This window comes from Schistocerca nitens, chromosome 3 (genome assembly GCF_023898315.1).
Source record: "Schistocerca nitens isolate TAMUIC-IGC-003100 chromosome 3, iqSchNite1.1, whole genome shotgun sequence".
NCBI classification, from domain to species: domain Eukaryota; kingdom Metazoa; phylum Arthropoda; class Insecta; order Orthoptera; family Acrididae; genus Schistocerca; species Schistocerca nitens.
In genome coordinates, this window is record NC_064616.1 from 308,366,744 (window position 1) to 308,386,408 (window position 19,665).

The following is a 19,665-nucleotide window of genomic DNA, read 5'->3' on the forward strand; positions in this document are numbered from 1 at the left end:
TAATTTTATTGAAAAATACCTGCATATTCTAATTTACCCCGGCGTGAGGAATGGGCACCAGCTATGTTAAAAATCGGAACTGTATAAATACTAATACGTATTTTTTTCTGGTAAAGGTTAAACAGGGTACTTTTTGAGATTTTTTTTTAATTCCAAAAAGAAGACACACACAGTCTTTCAAACATTGTTCCTTCTTTGCCATTGCTGTTGGTGATAAGCAAATATGATGCGAGTTGAAACGATCAAAATGCACATGTCCAACTTCGAGATACATCGCATGAATATATTCTGTAAAGTTTTTCTAGTTTTCTGGGCTGAGACATACAAGTATAACTCCTCCTCTTATGATTTTTGAACAGTGTATTCACTATTACTAGCTGAAATTTATTGCAGAACTCAATTAGTCTTTCTCTTCTCTATCCTACTACCAAGCCCATATTCTCCAGTATCTCTTTCTTCTATTCCTTCCCCTACTATCGCTGTCCAATAGGTCATGATTATTAGATCGTCATCTCCTTTTACTTACTGAATTACTAATTCAGTGCCCTCATATACACTGATGTCCAAAATTAAATCAACAAACAGCTATTTTCCCATGCTGTGTCTAATTCATGATATAATTATACAAACTGTCAACAGATGTCAGTACGATCATGTTCTGCATGGAAGATGGCATTTCAGTCAATGGAAAACCACACCAATGATGACGTCAGGGCACCCATCAAATGCAGAGTGTTTGGTGGGTAGTCCTACATCCACAGTTGCTGTGAACACATGGTCACACCCCATAGTAAGCACATCAACCAGTTGTCAGAATGTGTGTGCAAATCTGTCGAGTTGGAAAAATCTAAAAACATTTTCATCTACTATTATGCATGTTGCAGCTATTTACATTCTGTATTCTTTACATTTTTTCTACTTTGCTATCAACTGTTTATACTGATTTGTGGCAAAATAAACTCAATCTTGCAAAATTTCCATTTGTGCTTTAATTTTCGACACCAGTGTACTTTCTGTGTGTATTCACATTCTGCTTGTATCGACATGTACACCTGAAGCATAGTTGTCATCTTTGGTTTGCTGTCATTCTGATGAGAACAACCCTATCACTGAACTGTTCGCAGTAACTCCTGTCTTTTCGTTGTGTCTGTCTGCAACTCAATGTCTCCTCTATATGGTTAACCGCAATAATCCTTTTCATAATATTGTCTCTAACCTACATTCCTACTGACAATGAATCCTACTTCCATTCTACCATTTTCTGCTGCTGCTGCTGCTGCTGCTATCATCCTTTATTTGTCTAACCAGAAATCCTTATCTTCTTTCCATTCCATTTCACTGAGACCCCACCCCCGTTCTGCACTGTATCTACACTCAGCTTCGGTATTCGCCTTTCCAAATTTCTAACTTCCCTACCATGCTCAAACCTCTTATATTCCATGCTCCTGATCATAGTATATCTTTTTCTCATGGTTACCTTCCTCCTGGTAGTCCCTTCTTGCAGATCTGAATACAAAACTAATCTGGATATTTTTTTTTTTTTTTTTTTTCCAATGGAGAGATGATGACGACAATTTTCAATTACAGGTCATGTGTCCTGTGTACACACTCTGAGTGTCTTTAATGTAGCGGTTTCTATTTCCTTCTGCACCCTCATGCCAGTGACTTTTGCTGATTCTTCTGTCTTTTAAGGGCAGTCTCCCATCTCAAAGCCAAAATGTTGCCCTGAAACTCCAGTCTGCTCCTCTGCCCTCTATGTAAAGGTTGTTGGCAGAATGAGAATGACTCTTGTACCAAGAGTCTTCGACCACCATTGCTGACAATTTTTATTCAAAATTTAATTAGTGGCAAAGTTCAAACTCAGAACATTTTGGTTACTCAAGATAGACAGACAGACAGATATACCCTGGCTTATAGCCAGGTTGCTTTTACAGAATTAGCAATACAGCCAAATCTGTCTGACAAATGAAAGTAATCTCAGTTATACTATGAGATCACTGTCCAGACATGCAACTTTGAACAGATGTTTACAACTAAACAGCAACATCTCATTACAATTATCAAAAATTCATTGACATCAAGCTATCACAGCATATAGAACTAATTACTCAGTGCAGAGGTTGGAGGGCTTCCACCAGCCAGCATTTCCACTGGGTGTTTATGAGTAAAGTACGACTACTCACAAAGGTCCAAGCCATCGTGTGCAAATCTGTCACTGTACACTGTTTGTATGACAGTACAACATCCACACTTTAATTTGACAAGCCACAAGCTGAGTGAACAGTATGGCTATCGAGAAGACAGACCGTACACTGTTAGTGAAACTGTTTTATGTGAATGGCAGTAATTAAAGCGCTGCATTGAGAGAGTATCATCACCTGAAAGATCCATGTCATTAAATAGTCTAAACAAGATAATGAAATTCGAAAACACGGGTGAGCTCAGTGTGTTACCTGGATGAGCAAGGTGTCCTATCCTGGTGAAAGTTTTTGACAAGGTTGCTGTTGCTGTAAATGACCATGCAGCATGTGCCTGGGTAGTCCTACTGCTAGTGCAGTGTTGACAATAGTCCATCCCATCATCAACAGTATGGAAAGTTTTGCAGTTTATTTTGCACTAGTACATGTACAAGATCCATGTGGAGCAGCAATTGAAATCTAATGATCCGCAGCAACATTCTGAATTTGCTCTTCAGCTTCTGGCACAGAACAAAATTGATGACATTTGGCCGGGCAATATTCTATGGAGTGACTAGGCACATTTTACAATACAGCATGCAGTGAATACACAAAACTGCCAAATTTTGGGTACTGTTAAGCAGCGTGGTGTACACGAAGAGCCATTTCACTCACCGTATGTGACTTTGGTGTGAATTCACAAACTCCTTTATTCTTAGTCAATTCTTCTTGAAGAGAGTACACCCAGAGGGCATGTGAGGTGTACCATGACATCTGAACTTTATACTTTGTGTGTGTGTGTGTGTGTGTGTGTGTGTGTGAGAGAGAGAGAGAGGGGTTTACGGGCGTTAAACAGCGTGGTCATCAGCGCCCAAACGCATAAAAACAGGAACACATGCGGTGAAGGGACTAAGACGGTCAGCGAACAAGGAGAATGGCTAAAAGACACAGACCTGATGCAGTTCCAAATCCTCACATACAGAGGCAAAACAAGAGGAGAAGAAACGCACTAAAAAAGGAAAGGAAACACAAGGAAAAGAGAACAGAAACTGAAGTGAAACAAGGAGGTAATCGTGACTGGCGGACCTCTTACCTAAAACCTGGGTGAGCCAGTCACCCAGCAGCACATTAAAACCCTCTCCCTAAAATCCGAGGCAACAAATTGGACAGGACACAAAACCGTAAGACCTTAACCACAGTCGTTGTGTCGTCTTGCAAAATATAGGGCAAATCCGGTGGCAAAGAAACCACCGCCCTCTGGTCAGAGAATAAAAGACAGTCAAGTAAAATTTGGCAGACAGTAATCTGGACGCCACAAGCACTGCAGATTGGGGGGTCCTCCCGCAGGAGTAAAAAACCATGCGTTACGGGACTGTGCCCGATGCGGAGGCGAGTGAGGAGAACCTCATCCCGCCTGCATGACTGGTAGGACGTACGCCATGGCCGTGTGGTGGCCTTGACCAGACGCAGCTTATTTTCACCGACTGCCAGCCACTCCTCTTCCCATTGACGCATAACACGAAAACGCAAGAGGGAGGTAACAGCATGGAGTAGGACGGCACATTCAACAACATGAGGGAGGGAACATGCATCTTTGGCAGCCACATCTGCCAGTTCGTTTCCCCTAATACCCACGTGCCCTGGCACCCAGCAGAAAGAAACCTCCTTCCCCTGCCGTTGCAGGTAGAGTAGGGCATCATCGTGGATGTTCTGGACAACCGTATCAGCTGGGTACAAGTGTTGCATAGTCTGAAGGGCACTCAGGGAGTTAGAACAGATGAGAAACTTAAGACTGGGAACACATCTCATCTGCTCCAATGCCCGCAAGATCGCGAACAATTCGGCATCAAAGATGGTAAACGCCGCAGGAAGCTGTAACTTGATGACTCGATCAGGGAAAACAACAGCACAACCAACAGAGTCCCCCTGTTTAGAGCCATCCGTAAATACTGGTACATGGTCGGGATGCTGGTGTAAAATATCGTAAAATAAGGAGGTAAAAACAAACGCAGGAGTGCAGCTCCTCCGGTACTCCGACAAGTCTGAAAGAATTCTGGGCCTCTGGAGCAACCAGGGAGGCAGGCGGGTAAAACCTTGGAGTTGGGGGGCCACACGCTCCACACCAAGGGACTCAAGCAAATGCTTGGCACGAATCCCAAATGGTCTCGTTGCCCCGGGATGACTGAAAAAGAGACGTTCCATAGGCAGTTGCGCAACAGTAGGGTACACAGGGGAGGTAGGACAGGCAAGGAATTGACACATCCGTCGCACCATGTGGAGTTTCCGCCGGATGGCGAGCGGCGGTTCCCCTGCCTAAGTACGCGGGCTGGGGATGGGACTGGTACGGAAGGCACCAGTGGCCAGCCTGATACCCTCATGGTGGACTGCATCAAGAATCTTCAGATATGAAGGCCTTGCTGACCCATACGCGGTGCAACCATAGTCAAGACGCGATCGGACGAAAGCCCTATAAAACTGCAGCAGACGCGCCCGATCTGCTCCCCAGGACCGATGGCTCAGACACTTCAAAATATTCAGTGCCTTCAGGGCCCGCACCGTGAGGTCTTTAAGATGAGGCAACCACAACAACTTGGAATCAAAAGTGAGGCCCAGGAACCTCACAGTGTCGCTAAAAGGAAGAATGGTGTCCCTCAGACGCAATTCAGGGGAGGTAAAAAGACATCAAGAACAATTAAAATGAACACACACACATTTGTCTGCAGAAAGGGTAAAACCCGTCTTCGTAGTCCATGCCTCTAATCGCTTTGTCGTAAGCTGCAACTGCCGACTAGCAGTGACAAGACTGGAGGAAGAGCAGAAAACAGCAAAATCGTCCACAAACATGGAGCATTGGGCAGGACTTCAGATAGTGTACGTGATACTGTTAATGGCGACAGCAAAGAGGGTGACACTTAAAATGCTTCCCTGAGGAACACCATTCTCCTGCACGTACAAATCAGATAGCACATTACCAACCCGATATCGAAAGAGGCGGTGGGAAAGAAAGGACCGAATGAATATGGGGAGGCGGCCACGAAAGCCCCACTGATGGAGTTGATTGAGGATAAGGGGGTGGCAAGTAGTGTCATATGCCTTATTAATATCAAAGAATACACCTAGACAATGCTGGTTACGTAGGAAGGCCTGCTGGATGGCCGCCTCAAGCAGGGTCAAGTTGTCTATAGTTGAACGACATCTCCAAAAGCCACACTGAGAGGGGCTAAGGAGCTGCCTGGTCTCTAGCAGCCAAACCAGGCGATGGTTGACCATGCGTTCCAACGTCTTCCCGACACAGCTTGTCAAAGCAATACTTCGATAACTACTCAGATGCGTTTGGTCCTTCCCCGGTTTGAGGAGGGGAATCAAAATGCCTCCCTCCACGAGTCAGGGAATGTGCCGGATAACCATATCATATTAAAACAATTCAGGAGAACTTAATTGGATGGCAGCAACAAGTGCTGCAGCATGCTGTACCGGATTTGATCATGACCAGGCGCAGTATCATGAGCCACAGACAGCGCCGAGTCCAGTTCCAACATTGTGAAGGGGCAGTTGTAGGGTTCAGAATTTAGAGACCGGAAGTCCTAGTGACCCCTCTCGATGGCAGTGCGGTAGCGGCAGAAATCTGGATCACAGTTAATAGTGGCAGTAGATTCCGCAAAATGCATGGCCAGTGTCTGGGCAATGTCTCTCGGCACCGTGAGGAGACATCCCTGATGCAGCAATGCCGTGACAGGTAGTTGGCTGAGTTTCCCGGAAATCCTCCTGATGGCTTCCCATACTTTCGTAGAACTAGTGGAGAGGGATATGGAGTTCAAGAACAATTGCCATGACCGTCGTTTGCTCTCTTTAATCACTCGCCACGCCTTGGCCCTTGTCACCCGAAAGGCCGCAAGATTGTCAGCGGAGGGACGGCACTTGAAGCGGCGCAGAGCTGCACGGTGGGCTCAGATGGCTGAGCAGCACTCAGTGGTCCACCACGGGACAGGACGCCTCTTGGGATGACCGGATGACCGTGGGATTGACAATTCAGCAGCATGGGAGATCACGGCTGTAACATGGTCGACACATTCGTGGACACTGGCACGGTGTTCCAAAACAGCCAGTTGGCTGAAAAGTGTCCAGTCAGCTCTGCTGAGGTGCCACCGGGGCGGCACTGGTAATGCCACAACCTCATCCAGGAGGCGAATCCAAAGGGGGAAGTGGTCACTAGAATGGAGGTCAGCAGCAAACTCCCACAGAGCAGAATCCGCGAGTGCTGGAGAGCAAACGGAAAGGTCAATAGCTGATGACGACCCAGAAGCAGTACAGAAATGAGTGGGAGCACCAGAGTTGAAGATGCACAGTTCTTCAGACATCATGAGACTTTCCAGAACGCGACCGCTGGGGCAAGTAGTCGGAGAGCCCCATAAGACATTATGAGCATTGAAGTCCCCCAGAAGAAGAAATGGGCGGGGGAGTTGGCTAATAAGGTCTGCGAGAGCCTCAGAGTCTATTGCATCATGAGGCGGTCAGTAAACTGAACAGACTGTGAGCCTCCAACCCACAAGAAGGTCAACTGCAACTGCTTGCAAGTCTAACGAGAGGGAGCTCAGATGAGTGGTGCATGTCACGCACAAAAACCACAACACCACCCTTTGCCCTTTCCCCCCGTCAGACCATCTTTTCGATATACGGTATAGCCCCGTAAAGAAGGAGCATCAGTGGCCCGAAAATGTCTCTTGGAGACATAAGCACAAAGGGCACTCTCGTACAAGGAGTTGTAATTCGGCCACATGCGTCCTGAACCCATTCAGATTCCACTGTAATATGGGAGCCAGTGATCAGGGTGGCTGAACTTTCACCCTGCCTCTGTGCTTTGGAGGAGAGCCCGTACTGGCTGGAGATTTATTCCTGGGGCGACATCATCAATGTCCATCAGCTCCGATGACGACCCAAGGGAGGTGTCATACAGTACGATGGCCTCGTCATCGGACCGACCCTGACTAGTCTCCTCAGGTGGCAAAACCTTCACCTTCGGCGTCTTTGTCTTGGGGGGCTTAGAATGCAGAGCCTTGTCAACAGTTGGAGCTTTACTCGCCTGGGCAGAAGGCGCCATATGGGGAGATGCAGGAAGTACCCCAATGTCAGAAACCGTGGCCTTGTCCGACGTTGCGGAGAGAGCTGCAGGTTTCAAAACAACCGCAGCAGCACAAGTGCACTGGCAAATGCAGGTATTAGTGCTAACACTAGCAACCTCCATTTGCGTAGAAACAGTGGCCAACTGTACCGGTTTTTTCAGAGCGGAATTGAAAGATGTTGTAAACACAGGAGGCTGCATGGCCTTAAAGAGCTTCTTGGCCTCACCATAGGGGATGCGCTGAGATGTTTTAATCTCCTGTATCTTCCGTTCTTCGAGATAGATGGGGTAGACCCGGCTCCAGACAGGGTGACTCCCAGAGCAATTCACGCACTTCACAGGCGATGGACAACCGGCTCCGTCATGGGCAGGCTGACCACATTTACCGCAAGTGGCTATCCCATTGCACCCCAACGTAGTATGCCCAAAGCGCTGATATTTAAAACAGCACATTGGGTTGGGGAAATATGGCCGTACTGGCAAACGTAAGAAACCCACTTTAACATGCTCTGGGAGTCTCGGGCAACTGAACATGAGAATAAACGAGTCGGATTTGACTAGGTCCCCATCGACTCGTTTCATAATATGCTGCACATCAACAATACCTTCATCAGCCCACTCAGATTTTAACTCGTCTGTGGGGATATCCACCAAGTCCCTACATGTCACAACACCCTTACTATAGTTCAAAGTGGAGTGGAGCTCGGTCTCGATAGCGTACTCTCCGAGACAGGTTGCTTTCCAAACAGAAGTGACTTGACGGGAACTAGAAGTCTCAACTAACAGAGTCCCATTGCGCAGTCGCTTGACAGATTTCAGTGTTCCTGCAATTCCCTCAAGACCCTTGTGGATGTAAAAGGGAGAAACCCTCTCAAAGCTACCCTCCTTCCATTTAACAATCAAAAACACATTCTGATTATCAGCATGTGCTCTGTTATGACAGTCTGATAAATCTCTAGCAACACCAGGCGATGGAGGACTCGCAGCACGAAGTCACTTTTTCGATGGGGTGTGTTTTCCTACCAGTGGCCCACCCAATCCACTGGTAGGAGGAAATGTAGAGCTCGAAGGGTCCATTGCGGTCCCACAAGCAGCTAGGGAACTAAAGGTCCGCTCAGACAGAGCCCCATGTGCCTGAGTAAGCCTTATACAACTGGGGTGCGGCAGGTGCCACAGAGGTTGCCCGCTTACGACTGTTCCACCCCAATAGCCATGCATCTTATAGGCGCGGAACACACCGTAAGATTGAGGGTTTTTTATAGAGGTTGGCCTTCCTCGCAATCCAGGTGGTCAAGCCAAGATTACCATTCCCCGCAGCACACAACATTCCACCGCCGCACCATACGGTGGTCGCTGAAGCATGTCCGGGGGTTATGGTGACAGGAGACTGGCGGCGCAGACCAGTCCCCCAGCTCAGGACCCCGGGGTCGCCAAGCCTGTACTCACCAAATGAATGCTGAGCCCCTGGGGGCATCTGCACTTTATCAAGATCTCCTTGTACAGCATGTGATTCCTGCTTTGCAAGTGCACAGGTGTGTGGAAACCACAGCTTTCACGCAAGATGGGGCAGCACCTCATGTCACTCACCCCATGAAAGATCTGCTTAATGCAACATTCTATGAATATGTTCACTTTGGAGGTTTCCCGGATATTTGGCCTGCACCATCACCGGAACTGAATCAAAATGGTTTAAATGGCTCTGAGCACTACGGGACTTAACATATGTGGTCATCAGTCCCCTAGAACTTAGAACTACTTAAACCTAACCAACCTAAGGACATCACACACATCCATGCCCGAGGCAGGATTCGAACCTGTGACCGTAGCAGTCACGCAGTTCCGGACTGAGTGCCCACAACCGCTCGGCCACCGCGGCCGGCGGAACTGAATCCATGTGATTTTTGGCTCTGGGGATATCTAAAAGAACACATTTAGCAGGGACACATTCAGTCTTTATCTTATCTGATGACCAGTACCAGTATACAGGAGCACGTTGCTCAGATTCCACTAGAACTGCTGCCAGAAACTGTTGATAACGTGGGTTTTATGGATGCACTTGTTAACATCTCTAGTGCTCATATTGCACAAATTGTGTAAGCGCAGTGATTAATAATGAAATCAACATTATATCTTTCTCACTTGTTTGACTATTTCTGCCCATGTCCTGTTACTAATCTAATACAGATGGAAACATTTCTATACATATTTCTTGCATTCACAGCACCGTATCTGCAACTGCTGGCCAAACTTGGAACTATATTTTTCCCTGCATAAATCAGTTTCACATTAATGTATCAGAATATCTAAAGTTTCACTGTCATATGCTAATTACAACCCATGCTGCATCACGGTGAGCAGCTGCACTTTATATATAACCACCCAATACATAGTATCGACTTTTTATAGATTACAGTTAGTTCCTCTGTCATCAACATTTCCTACTATTTCTCGTGTGTGCATAATGCATCTGTATAATAATGGCGTACAAGCAGTGTGACTGTTTAAAATTTTTGCACAGTAGCAGCTGATAAATCTTAGGCTGGCAGGCAAAAATGCTTACAACAATGTTGGATAAGCCTCCACCATGATTATTAATCATGTGCAGGTTGTGTTTATATTACCAAAATTCCTACATTTCAGACTATGTGTATAGCAAAGAAGACATCATTCTGCCAGGTAGTAAGGTCCATGGGAAGTCTGAGGAAACAATTAGCATCTTACACCACAGAGAGGCATGTACGAGGGTGTGCTGAAAAGTAATGCCTCCAAATTCTTTATGTGAAATATTTTTAAATAAAACTGCATTAACACCCTAAATCTTTATTCTTCATGTCTACACATTTACTTCTCAACAGTCACCCTGGCAACAATCACATTTCTCCTAACAAGAGACCAGTTTGCTGACAGTGTCACTGTAGAATGTTTGATTTTGTTGACAGAGTCACAGTCTTACCTCTGCTTGCACCACCTCATCACTATCAAAGTGCAGTCCTCAAAGGTGTTCCTTCAGTTTTGGAAACAGATGAAAATTGGATGGGGCCATGTTGGGACTGTATGGAGGATGAGCACATGACAGTGAACACACGGCAATGGATTGTTGATGATGTCACAGTGCTCGTGTAAGGTCTGGCATTGTCATGCTGAAGGAGAGCATGCTCCATGTGTGCATGAACTCTTCTATGGTTATAAATTCAATTACAGAACATTGTTTCTCATGCAGCAACATAGTTACATTACACAGCACTATGTTACACAATACAATTTGGAGCCCTCTAGCGGCAGAGGGTTGCAATGTGGGTCAGTAAAGCAGGAAAGTCGAGCACGTAATAAGCATGACACATAATACCTCAGACAATATTGAGAACAGAATAAAAAATGCAGAGGCATCATTTTTCAGCTTGCCCTCATGGACTATGTAACATACCATTTGTCCTTCAGTATGCTGTAACAGAGTGAAAGAGTGAGTAGCTGGAGAAGTATGTTGGTAGCATCACAGAGAATTTCATATAATTTGAATGGCAGCCACTAAAAGAGAGTTGTCGGCATTACTGAGAGATTTACTATTCAAATTCTGGCTCATACATATCATTAAGAGACAAGCAACATATTACTACTTTCTACAGATAACTTGCAAAATGGCCACAATGGTAAATTCAGAGAAATGCAAGCTCATTTAGATACTTACTGACAGTTTAATTCCTGTACCCCATTCACAAATGAAACAAGAGAGGGGAAACTGATAATGGAACACAAAGTGCTCTCGACCACATGGGGTAATATTGCTGACTGAGTGTAGACACAGTTGTATGTGAGAGACCAAACCTTCAGTCCATAAAAGAAGCAATAAAGCTGAGACATATCTCCTCCCAGTTCACAAAATGTTATGTCTCCCTGAATTGACTTCCAAAAGACTTTTAACACAAAAAATTCAGTGGTGCTCAAAAGTATTTTGTTGAAAACATTAATTACAATTACATAAAGTAAGTATGTAATAGGAAAAAACTGCCAGTGGATGCTTGAAAAGTATGTAATTATAATCCATTTAGTACAAAATTACATTTAGTTCAAACAAATTTACCTTACATCAAAACAGAAATAACAACTCTTCTGGATCAAAAGTTATTTGTAGGTCTAAGTACGAAAGGATAAAAAAATATTTTGGAATCTGAAGACCAAGCCAGTATTTTGTTGCATACCCAGGGGCTTTGATCACAGCTGCACATCTGTTACGCATTGAATTCACAAGTTCTTGTAACAGGTCAAGTGAGAGTTTTGACCAGTCGTCCAATAAGGCAGCAGCAAAATGATCCTTGTTTGAGTACCTTCTATGATTAAAATATTGATCCAATGCATCCCAGAGGTGTTCAGTTGGATTTAGATCCAGACTCTGGCTTGGTCACTCCAAAAGTCTGAATTTTTCATGTGAAAAATGGCCAGTGGTGTTTTGAATCTTCGTCTTGCTGACATATCCAATTATGTGGCATATTCTTTCTCCCATGAAAAACCATACTGTTTTCTAAAATGTCACTGTGCAGGAAACAATCCATTCTGCCTTCTATTTGGACTAGAGGATCAAACGGAATCCAGAAAAACATACTCCAGTTTGACACAGCGATCAACATGCTTAATGATCGGCATCTGGTACTTTTTGTCATCCCTTTTGGATTGCTGGGTGACCTATATACTGCACACCATCAGAATAACTTACATTAAATTTACTTTCACCACTCCATAAAACAATAGACCAATCTGTAGCACTCAAAAATTGATATTTCTTTCCATTTTTTGCATTTATGAGTTGTTTATGCAATGGTCACCTACAGTTTTAATCTACATTTTACAACAGATACATTTATGTACAGTCCATGATGCTGAACCAGATCATCCCTAATCTGTCAAGCCGATTTTCTTGGATCAGGAGCCGACGGCTTACAAATCATTCTGTCCTCCTTGTTTTTCGAGGAGGACCTCTTTCTGTCATTGATTCCAGATACTTATTAGTTGATGTGATATGCCATAGTCTCTTCCCTTCTTCAAAGCACACAAAACAGATTTTCTCACATCAGCTGAGTATTCTTTGTGTTTTGGCATGCATCTAATTGCCTGTACAAGTGAATAAATACTTTTTGAATACCTTAGTAATGATAGTTAATGAATACTCTACCACCAAATCAAATTACAAAATACTTTTCAGCTACAGAAATATATACTTACAGTGTTATTCTATGACCTTGCTTCTTTTACTAGATATGTAACTGCAGTAATGTGAAGCTCTTGATGGAGTGACACAGCTACATACGATGATCTGCTGTGATTGCATGCAAACTGTACTGATACCATAACATCAGAACTACAGAATACTTTTGAGCACTACAGTATCTTCCCAGGAAACAAAACATTTTGCCACTATGACTTCATTCCCAGGTCATAGCCCCAAGACCCACAGCTCTTGCCTCAAGGGATTGGAGACAGATTGTTGGGTCACACTGATTTCAAAGCACATCATCATAACTGACTAGATTTTATTACTGACAATAGAACAGTTTTTGGTTTTGGAAGATGTGCCCCAACTATCTTATGTGAAGAGATGTCAACCTCATAATGGCTGTGTACATTTTGAAATTTTGTGTGGTGTCAGATATCCTCTTCAAATTATTTCGGTGCTGTTTTAATAATATCAGATTGGCTGCTTGATTGTCCCCCCACCCCCCTCAACCCCTTTTCTGAGTGATCGATCAGCCACAGATAGCTGACAAATAATTTTAATATTCTCTTTTAATTGTCCATATTAAGACACATTTTTATTGCCAAACACGTCATAGGTGTTTTTTCCCTTTTCTTTTCCTTTCTTTGTGTGTGTGTGTGTGTGTGTGTGTGTGTGTGTGTGTGTGTGTGTCCATCCTACAGTGTGGTGTTTTCCCTGGAAGCAAGGAAGAAAGATAATGGTTTAAAGTCCCATCAAAGACAAGATCATGAAATGGAGCACAAGTTTGAATTGAGGAAGGACATGGCAACATTTCAGCCATGTCCTTTACAAAGGGATCAACCCAGCATTTGCTTCAAGCAATTTAGGAAAACTATGGAAAACCTTAACATGGGTGACCAGACAGGGATATAAATCATAGTCCTTCAGACTTTGTTGTCACTGTCTACGAAAACACTGCACTTCATCACTTTGTATATTACTTTAGCATGCTGTAGTATTAAATCTCTAATCCAAAGGTATTATTCCTGTAGAGAATGTTACACATTTTTACAATTATTACACTTACCACATAGATGATGTTTCTTTCAACATCTTTTTGGGCTATAAAATACGGTTTCTTCAAACCACCAAAACGACACCTTTGTCCGAGTGTCCAGTGGTGTATTCCTTTATGTTCACCAACAATATGCCCAGTGTCTATATCCACGAATGCACCTTGTTTATCTCTGACATACTGAAATCGAAATCAAAATAAATTAATTACAATTGTTTGGCGTAAGTCCATAACAGATGTCAATATATGGCACAGTCAAATGAAAATGACACACATAGAAAAAGTAAACAAACTGTTTATTATTTAACAAGTGATCAGTAATACACCTACCCCACTGTGAGACATGGTCAATGTCTTCATAGGAAGATGTTTGCAATTATCTAAGGAACTATGATTGTACCCCGGCATGCATTTCTTTGTCCGAAGCAAATTGACAGTCACAGATGTCTTTCCTCAGAGCTCCAAAAACATAAAAAATCACATGGGCAGAGATTGGGTCTGTGCGGAGGATACATAAGGGCTTCCCAGAAAAACTTCTGCAGCATAGCAAAGGTTGAAAATATCACTTTAGTTGTAAGAACCTTACAACTGAAGCGGTATTTCAACCTCTGCTATAATGCTCAGTTGGGGATGTTCCTCCAGCAGGATTGTTTGTTCTGCAGCATAGTCGAACCCACCTTGGCAACAAGTGGGCTGCCTCATGAAGTCATTGACCATCTTGTCTTACAGTGGGATAGATGCATTAACAGTTATGGCGATTACTTTTGAAATAATGAACAGTTTGCTTACTTTTTTTCCAATCTGTCTCGTTTTCATTGACTGCCCTTTATACCAGAAACCTTAAATGACCTGTGCCTGAAATACATGCAGTAATTTGATGAAAAATGAGAATAGCAAAACACCAATTGAATAAACCAAATAAATCCAAAATCTGAAAATAAATAAGAGCATCATGTTCATAAGGACACAAATCACCAAGACAGCACAACAATAGAGTTAGCAATGTGCTAACCATTGTGCCAGTTCACATGTTGAAATTTCCAAGGATGCGAAACACGTGTGTGATCTGTGTACATTTCAAAAGGCTCTGATCACAAGTATCCGGACACCAAAGGTATGTGGACACTCGCATGTAATGCGGAATTGAACAAGAGGTAGACCCTCCAGTACAAAAGAAGGCAGGGAGTATTTTGTTATCAACAGGGAAGCTGTAACAGCAGAATGGGAAAGTATAGGGGAGATGGGCTTATGATACAAGGATGCTTCTAATGGTTATTGCACTTAAGAAAATGCTAAATATGGAAGGATATGAAAACATTTTATACCACTGCGTGCTGTGTACAGGAGAGGAACGTTTCGGAGATGTTGTTTGTATCAGCATGACAATGCACTCTCCATAAAGCAGCATTTGTGAGGCAATGGTTTATAGACAATAATATTCCTGAAACTGACTGGCTTGTCCTGAGTTCTGACCTGAACCCAAAGGAACATCTTTGGGATGAATTATAAAGTCAACTTTATTCTTGACCCAGTGTTCAACATCAACATCCCTACCTTCTCTGGTTTTAGTTCTTGAGGGAGAATGGGTTGCCATTCCTCCACAGACATTCAGATACCTAACTTGAAAGTACTCCAGCAGAGTTCAATCCATTACAAAGAAAAAGTGTGGACACATCCCATATTAATGTCCATTAACAGATGTCTGGATACTTTTGATCAGATAGTGTATTCACTGAAGTTTAAGCTGCAATAACTGTGATTGCTCGTGCTGTCTTAACTTCATGCCAAAAATTTTCTGAAGACAATATGATTATTTATAAGCAGTAACTTACAGATTTCTATGATGTAGTTAGAAAACCCCCGTCACCACATTAACTATTTCTCCGTATTACAGGAAGATTCACCAGTTTCTGGCACTACAGCTGTAGCTGTCAGCACAGGCAGATATCCATACAAGACTTGCTTAATCTGTACATGGAATTCTTGTGGTTCATGTGGTTCACACAGGAGATGAAGTGGTTATACGCTTCTAGGAAGATGTTTTAGTTCTTAGACTGTAGTGTAGATGATATATTTCACTTATGACTTCACATATGGAATGTGTTTTTGACTGTATGCCACAACATATTGCATAATGTTTATATATAAGTGTTTGAAAATGACTTAAGTGTCAAAATTGGTCAATCGCACAACAAATAAAGGGTAACTTTACATCTCACTATTGATAATGTTTTTTTCACAAAATTCTTGGAAGCCATGGACCCACATATGAACAAAATATTCAATGGTAATGTTATCTATGACAACACCATTAAAGCAGAGTTACTAAACATGGATTTCTGAAATTCCAGAATTCAAATCAATAACTGCTGCCAACACAAGTAACTTAGAATTATATACTCTTCCTGTAGTGAAGCAACTGAAGTCACTAAATAAAAGCAAGTCTTCTGGTCCAGAAGGTAAACCTCTTAGGTTCATTTCAGAGTATGCTGATGAAATAGCTCCATTTTAACAATCATACACAACTGCTCACTTGACAAAAGATCCAAACCTTAGGACTGGAAAGTTGCAAAGATCACACCAATATACAAGAAAGGAAATAGAGGTAATCCACCAAATTACACTGCTGGCCACCGTAAATGCAACACCAAGAAAGACAAGAGGTAGCACAACAAAATTTATTTTGTAGATAACATGTTGACCAAGTATCAAATGATTACGTTTACAGACGTCTGTGACATGTGGTTCCTGCCAGAATCAGTAGCCAGAGTAGCCGCCATTGTTGGAGATCACCGCTGCCACACGTCTCGGCACTGAGTCAAAGAGACGTTGAGTGTGTTCCTGGGGTACAGCAGCCCAAGCAGCTTCCAAACGTTGCCAAAGATCATCTGGTGTGGCAGCTGGGGATGTAATCTGGGTCACTCGTTGAGCAACCATGGACCACATGTTTTCTATCAGCGAAAGATCCGGAGAGCGAGCCGGCCAGGGAAGCAATTCAATCTGGTTATTGACTAAGAACCTTTGGACAATGCGTGCCACGTGTGGTCGCGCATTATCCTGTTGAAATATGGCTGTGGCCGAGCCCTGAAGGTAAGGAAGGACAACTGGTTCCAGCACCTCGGATATGTAGCGCCGGCTATTTAAAGTACCGGCAATGCATACTAGAGGCGTGCGAGAGTAATATCCAATACCGCCCCATACCATAATACCCGGTGCAACACCAGTGTGGCGGTGCATAATGCAGCTGTCCAGCATCCTCTCTCCACAGTGTCTCCACACTCGAATCCGACCATCGTGGTGCTGCAGACAGAAGCGTGCCTCGTCAGTAAAGACAACGTCATTCCATTCTGCCATCCACATCCGTCTGTCATCACACCATTGGCGACGGAGACGTCTGTGGTTCTGCGTCAATGGTAGACGAAGCAATGGACGTCTTGCGGACAGACCACTCTGCTGTAAACAGCGTCGAATGGTACGCGCAGACACTGGATGATGCATTACAGACGCAATGTGTTGTGCTATGGTTCGGGATGTCACTGAGCGATCCGTCACTGCCATGCGCACAATTTGCCTATCAGCACGTGCAGTGGTGCACCGAGGTGAATGCGATCGACCACGTCGGTCCGTCGTACCCTCCTGCATCCAACGGTCACATATCCGCATTACAGTTGTTTGGTTTCGTCCAACACGACTAGCGATTTCTCTGTATGATAATCCACAATCTCGGTAAGCCACTATCCTTCCTCTGTCGAAGTCGGATACTTGATCAAAAGATGTTCGCTGTTGTCTACGAGGCATAACTGAACGTCTTGTGAAACAACCACAAGGTAAACACATGTGCCGAACATACACTCGTCGAAATCGCCAAGCCTTAAATGGCGCTATGAGGTGGTGCCACAGGCGCGCGTGATGTGCGTCTGCGCTGAAATTCTAATCAGTTGCATATCTCATCGCTGCAAACCCATGGTGTAAATTTCACTTGATTCGGATGCTTCCTACAGGGTGTTGCATTTACGGTGGCCAGCAGTGTATAAACCCATATCACTGAAATCAATCTGCAGTAAGATTTTGGAACACATGAGGTGCTATCGAAAATTTTCGGGACTGGTGTTGCCATCTGTTGAAAACCTTACATTTGGACTAATGGTAACCATCACCCTCGAAGTAGTTCCCACCCACACATACACACCAGTCCCAGCGCTTCTGCCACTGGTCAAACATTTTCCGGAAGTCCTGTTCTTGAGAGTGCTTATCACCGCCAGCAATGTTTCTTGAATCCTCTCTGGAGTGTCGAACCGACAGCCTTTCAACTTGAGATTCAGTTTTGGGAGTAGCCTGAAGTTGCAAGGTCCCAAATTTGGCAAGTACTTTGCGTGGGGTACAACTGCCATGTTGTTTTTTGCCAAAAAGGCCCTGGTGAGCAAGGCCATGTGACAGGGCTTGTCATGATGCAGCAGCCAGTTCCCTTGATGCCAAAGTTCGGGCCATCGTCACCACACATTTTCATGGAGCCGTCGCAAAACATCACAGTAGTATGCGGAATTCACTGTTTGGTTGGGTGGGACGAATTCTTTGTGCACAATTCCCTTGGTATCAAAGAAAACAGTGATCATGCTCTTCACCTGTCTCGCTTTTTTTGGGTCTTTTGAGAGCCTGGGCTCTTCCACTGGGACGATTGTTGCTTTGTCTCTGGGTCATAACCGTAAATCCAGCTCTTGTCGCCAGTGACAACCCATGACAAGAAGGTTGGATCATCAGATGCGGTCTGACGAAGGTCCATGCACACGCACTGTTCTGTTCGCGGATCCATCATAAAATCGCCACACACCAAACACAGAGTATTACGGAAATCACTGTGGACACGCAACACGTCCTCACAGCTGAATGCCACTCCGCACACTTACTCATCAGATATGCAATTCTCGCCACCTAGCAGTTCAAAGATCTACTACTTGTACTTTCCAGATGGCAGCGCCAGTCCTGAAAATTTTGGATTCCACCTCGTATATCACATTTGAACATTATGAAATACCTTGAAGAAAATGATATATTCACACACTGTCAACACAGATTCGGAAAATAATATTCTTGTGAAACACAACTGGCCCCTGAGTGCTATCAACACGGTGTCTTAAGATGACTCCATGTTTTCAGATATGCAGGAGATTTTTGACTCCATTCCTCACAATTGACTTCTAATCAAATTGCATGCATACGGAGTATCAACTGATCCTGAACACTGAAACGTGAGAGGTCCTCCACATGAGTACTAAAAAGTTTTGGTTACACAATAAATTACACAAATTTAAAGATTATCAATGCAACTAAATGCCTACGAATTACAATTACGTACAACTTAAATTGGAGTGCATGACCCCGATTGTCTTTCTGCCCTAAAACAAAACTTAAATTGGAACCATCGCACAGAAAATATATTGGGGAAGGCAAAGCAAAGATTACATTTTATTGGCTGAACACTTAGCAGATGCATCAAGTTTATGAGACTGCTTACACTATGTTTACCTATCCTCTTTGGAAGTGCTCCTGCTTGGTGGTGGATCCTTATCAGATAGGACCAATGGAAGACATGGAAAAATTTAAAAAAAGAGGACAGCTTGTTTGGTATTGTTACAAAAACAAGGAGAGAGTGTCAGGAATACAATAAGCACGTTGGTGCAGCAATCATTAAAACAAAGGCATTTTCCATTGGCGTGAGAGCTTATCACAAAATTTCAGTCACCAATTTTCTCCCCCAAATGCGAAAATATTTTGCTGACTCACCTACATAGACAGGAATGACCTTGCAATAAAATATGAGAAACCAGAGCTCATACAGAAATATTTAGGTGTTCTTAAAACCCCATACTATTCAACAGTTAAGAAATATGCTGAAAGTGGTTCCATGAACACTATGCCAAGCACTTAATTGTGTATTGCAGAGCAGTGATGTAGATGTAGATGTAGATCTATGTTCCACACAACAGTTGTGATTTAGTTGCAGACTATCAGACTGTAGGCATACTTGAATGGCTCGATTGTTATGGAACTGTTTGTGCAATGCAAATATCAAGATTTGAATCCCAGTCCAGCACACAGTTACTTCAGTGAC

The 19,665-nt window shown here is 43.6% G+C and overlaps 1 protein-coding gene across 1 annotated transcript in view; it reads right to left on the minus strand.

Annotated features, from left to right (window-relative positions):
- The window catches only part of LOC126249579 (mitochondrial tRNA-specific 2-thiouridylase 1), a 120,744-nt gene that overhangs the window by 39,742 nt on the left and 61,337 nt on the right, over positions 1-19,665 (minus strand). The window contains exon 5 of the mRNA XM_049951244.1: positions 13,569-13,736. Coding sequence (XP_049807201.1) covers positions 13,569-13,736 — 168 coding nt within the window. The remainder of the gene's footprint in view (positions 1-13,568; positions 13,737-19,665) is intronic.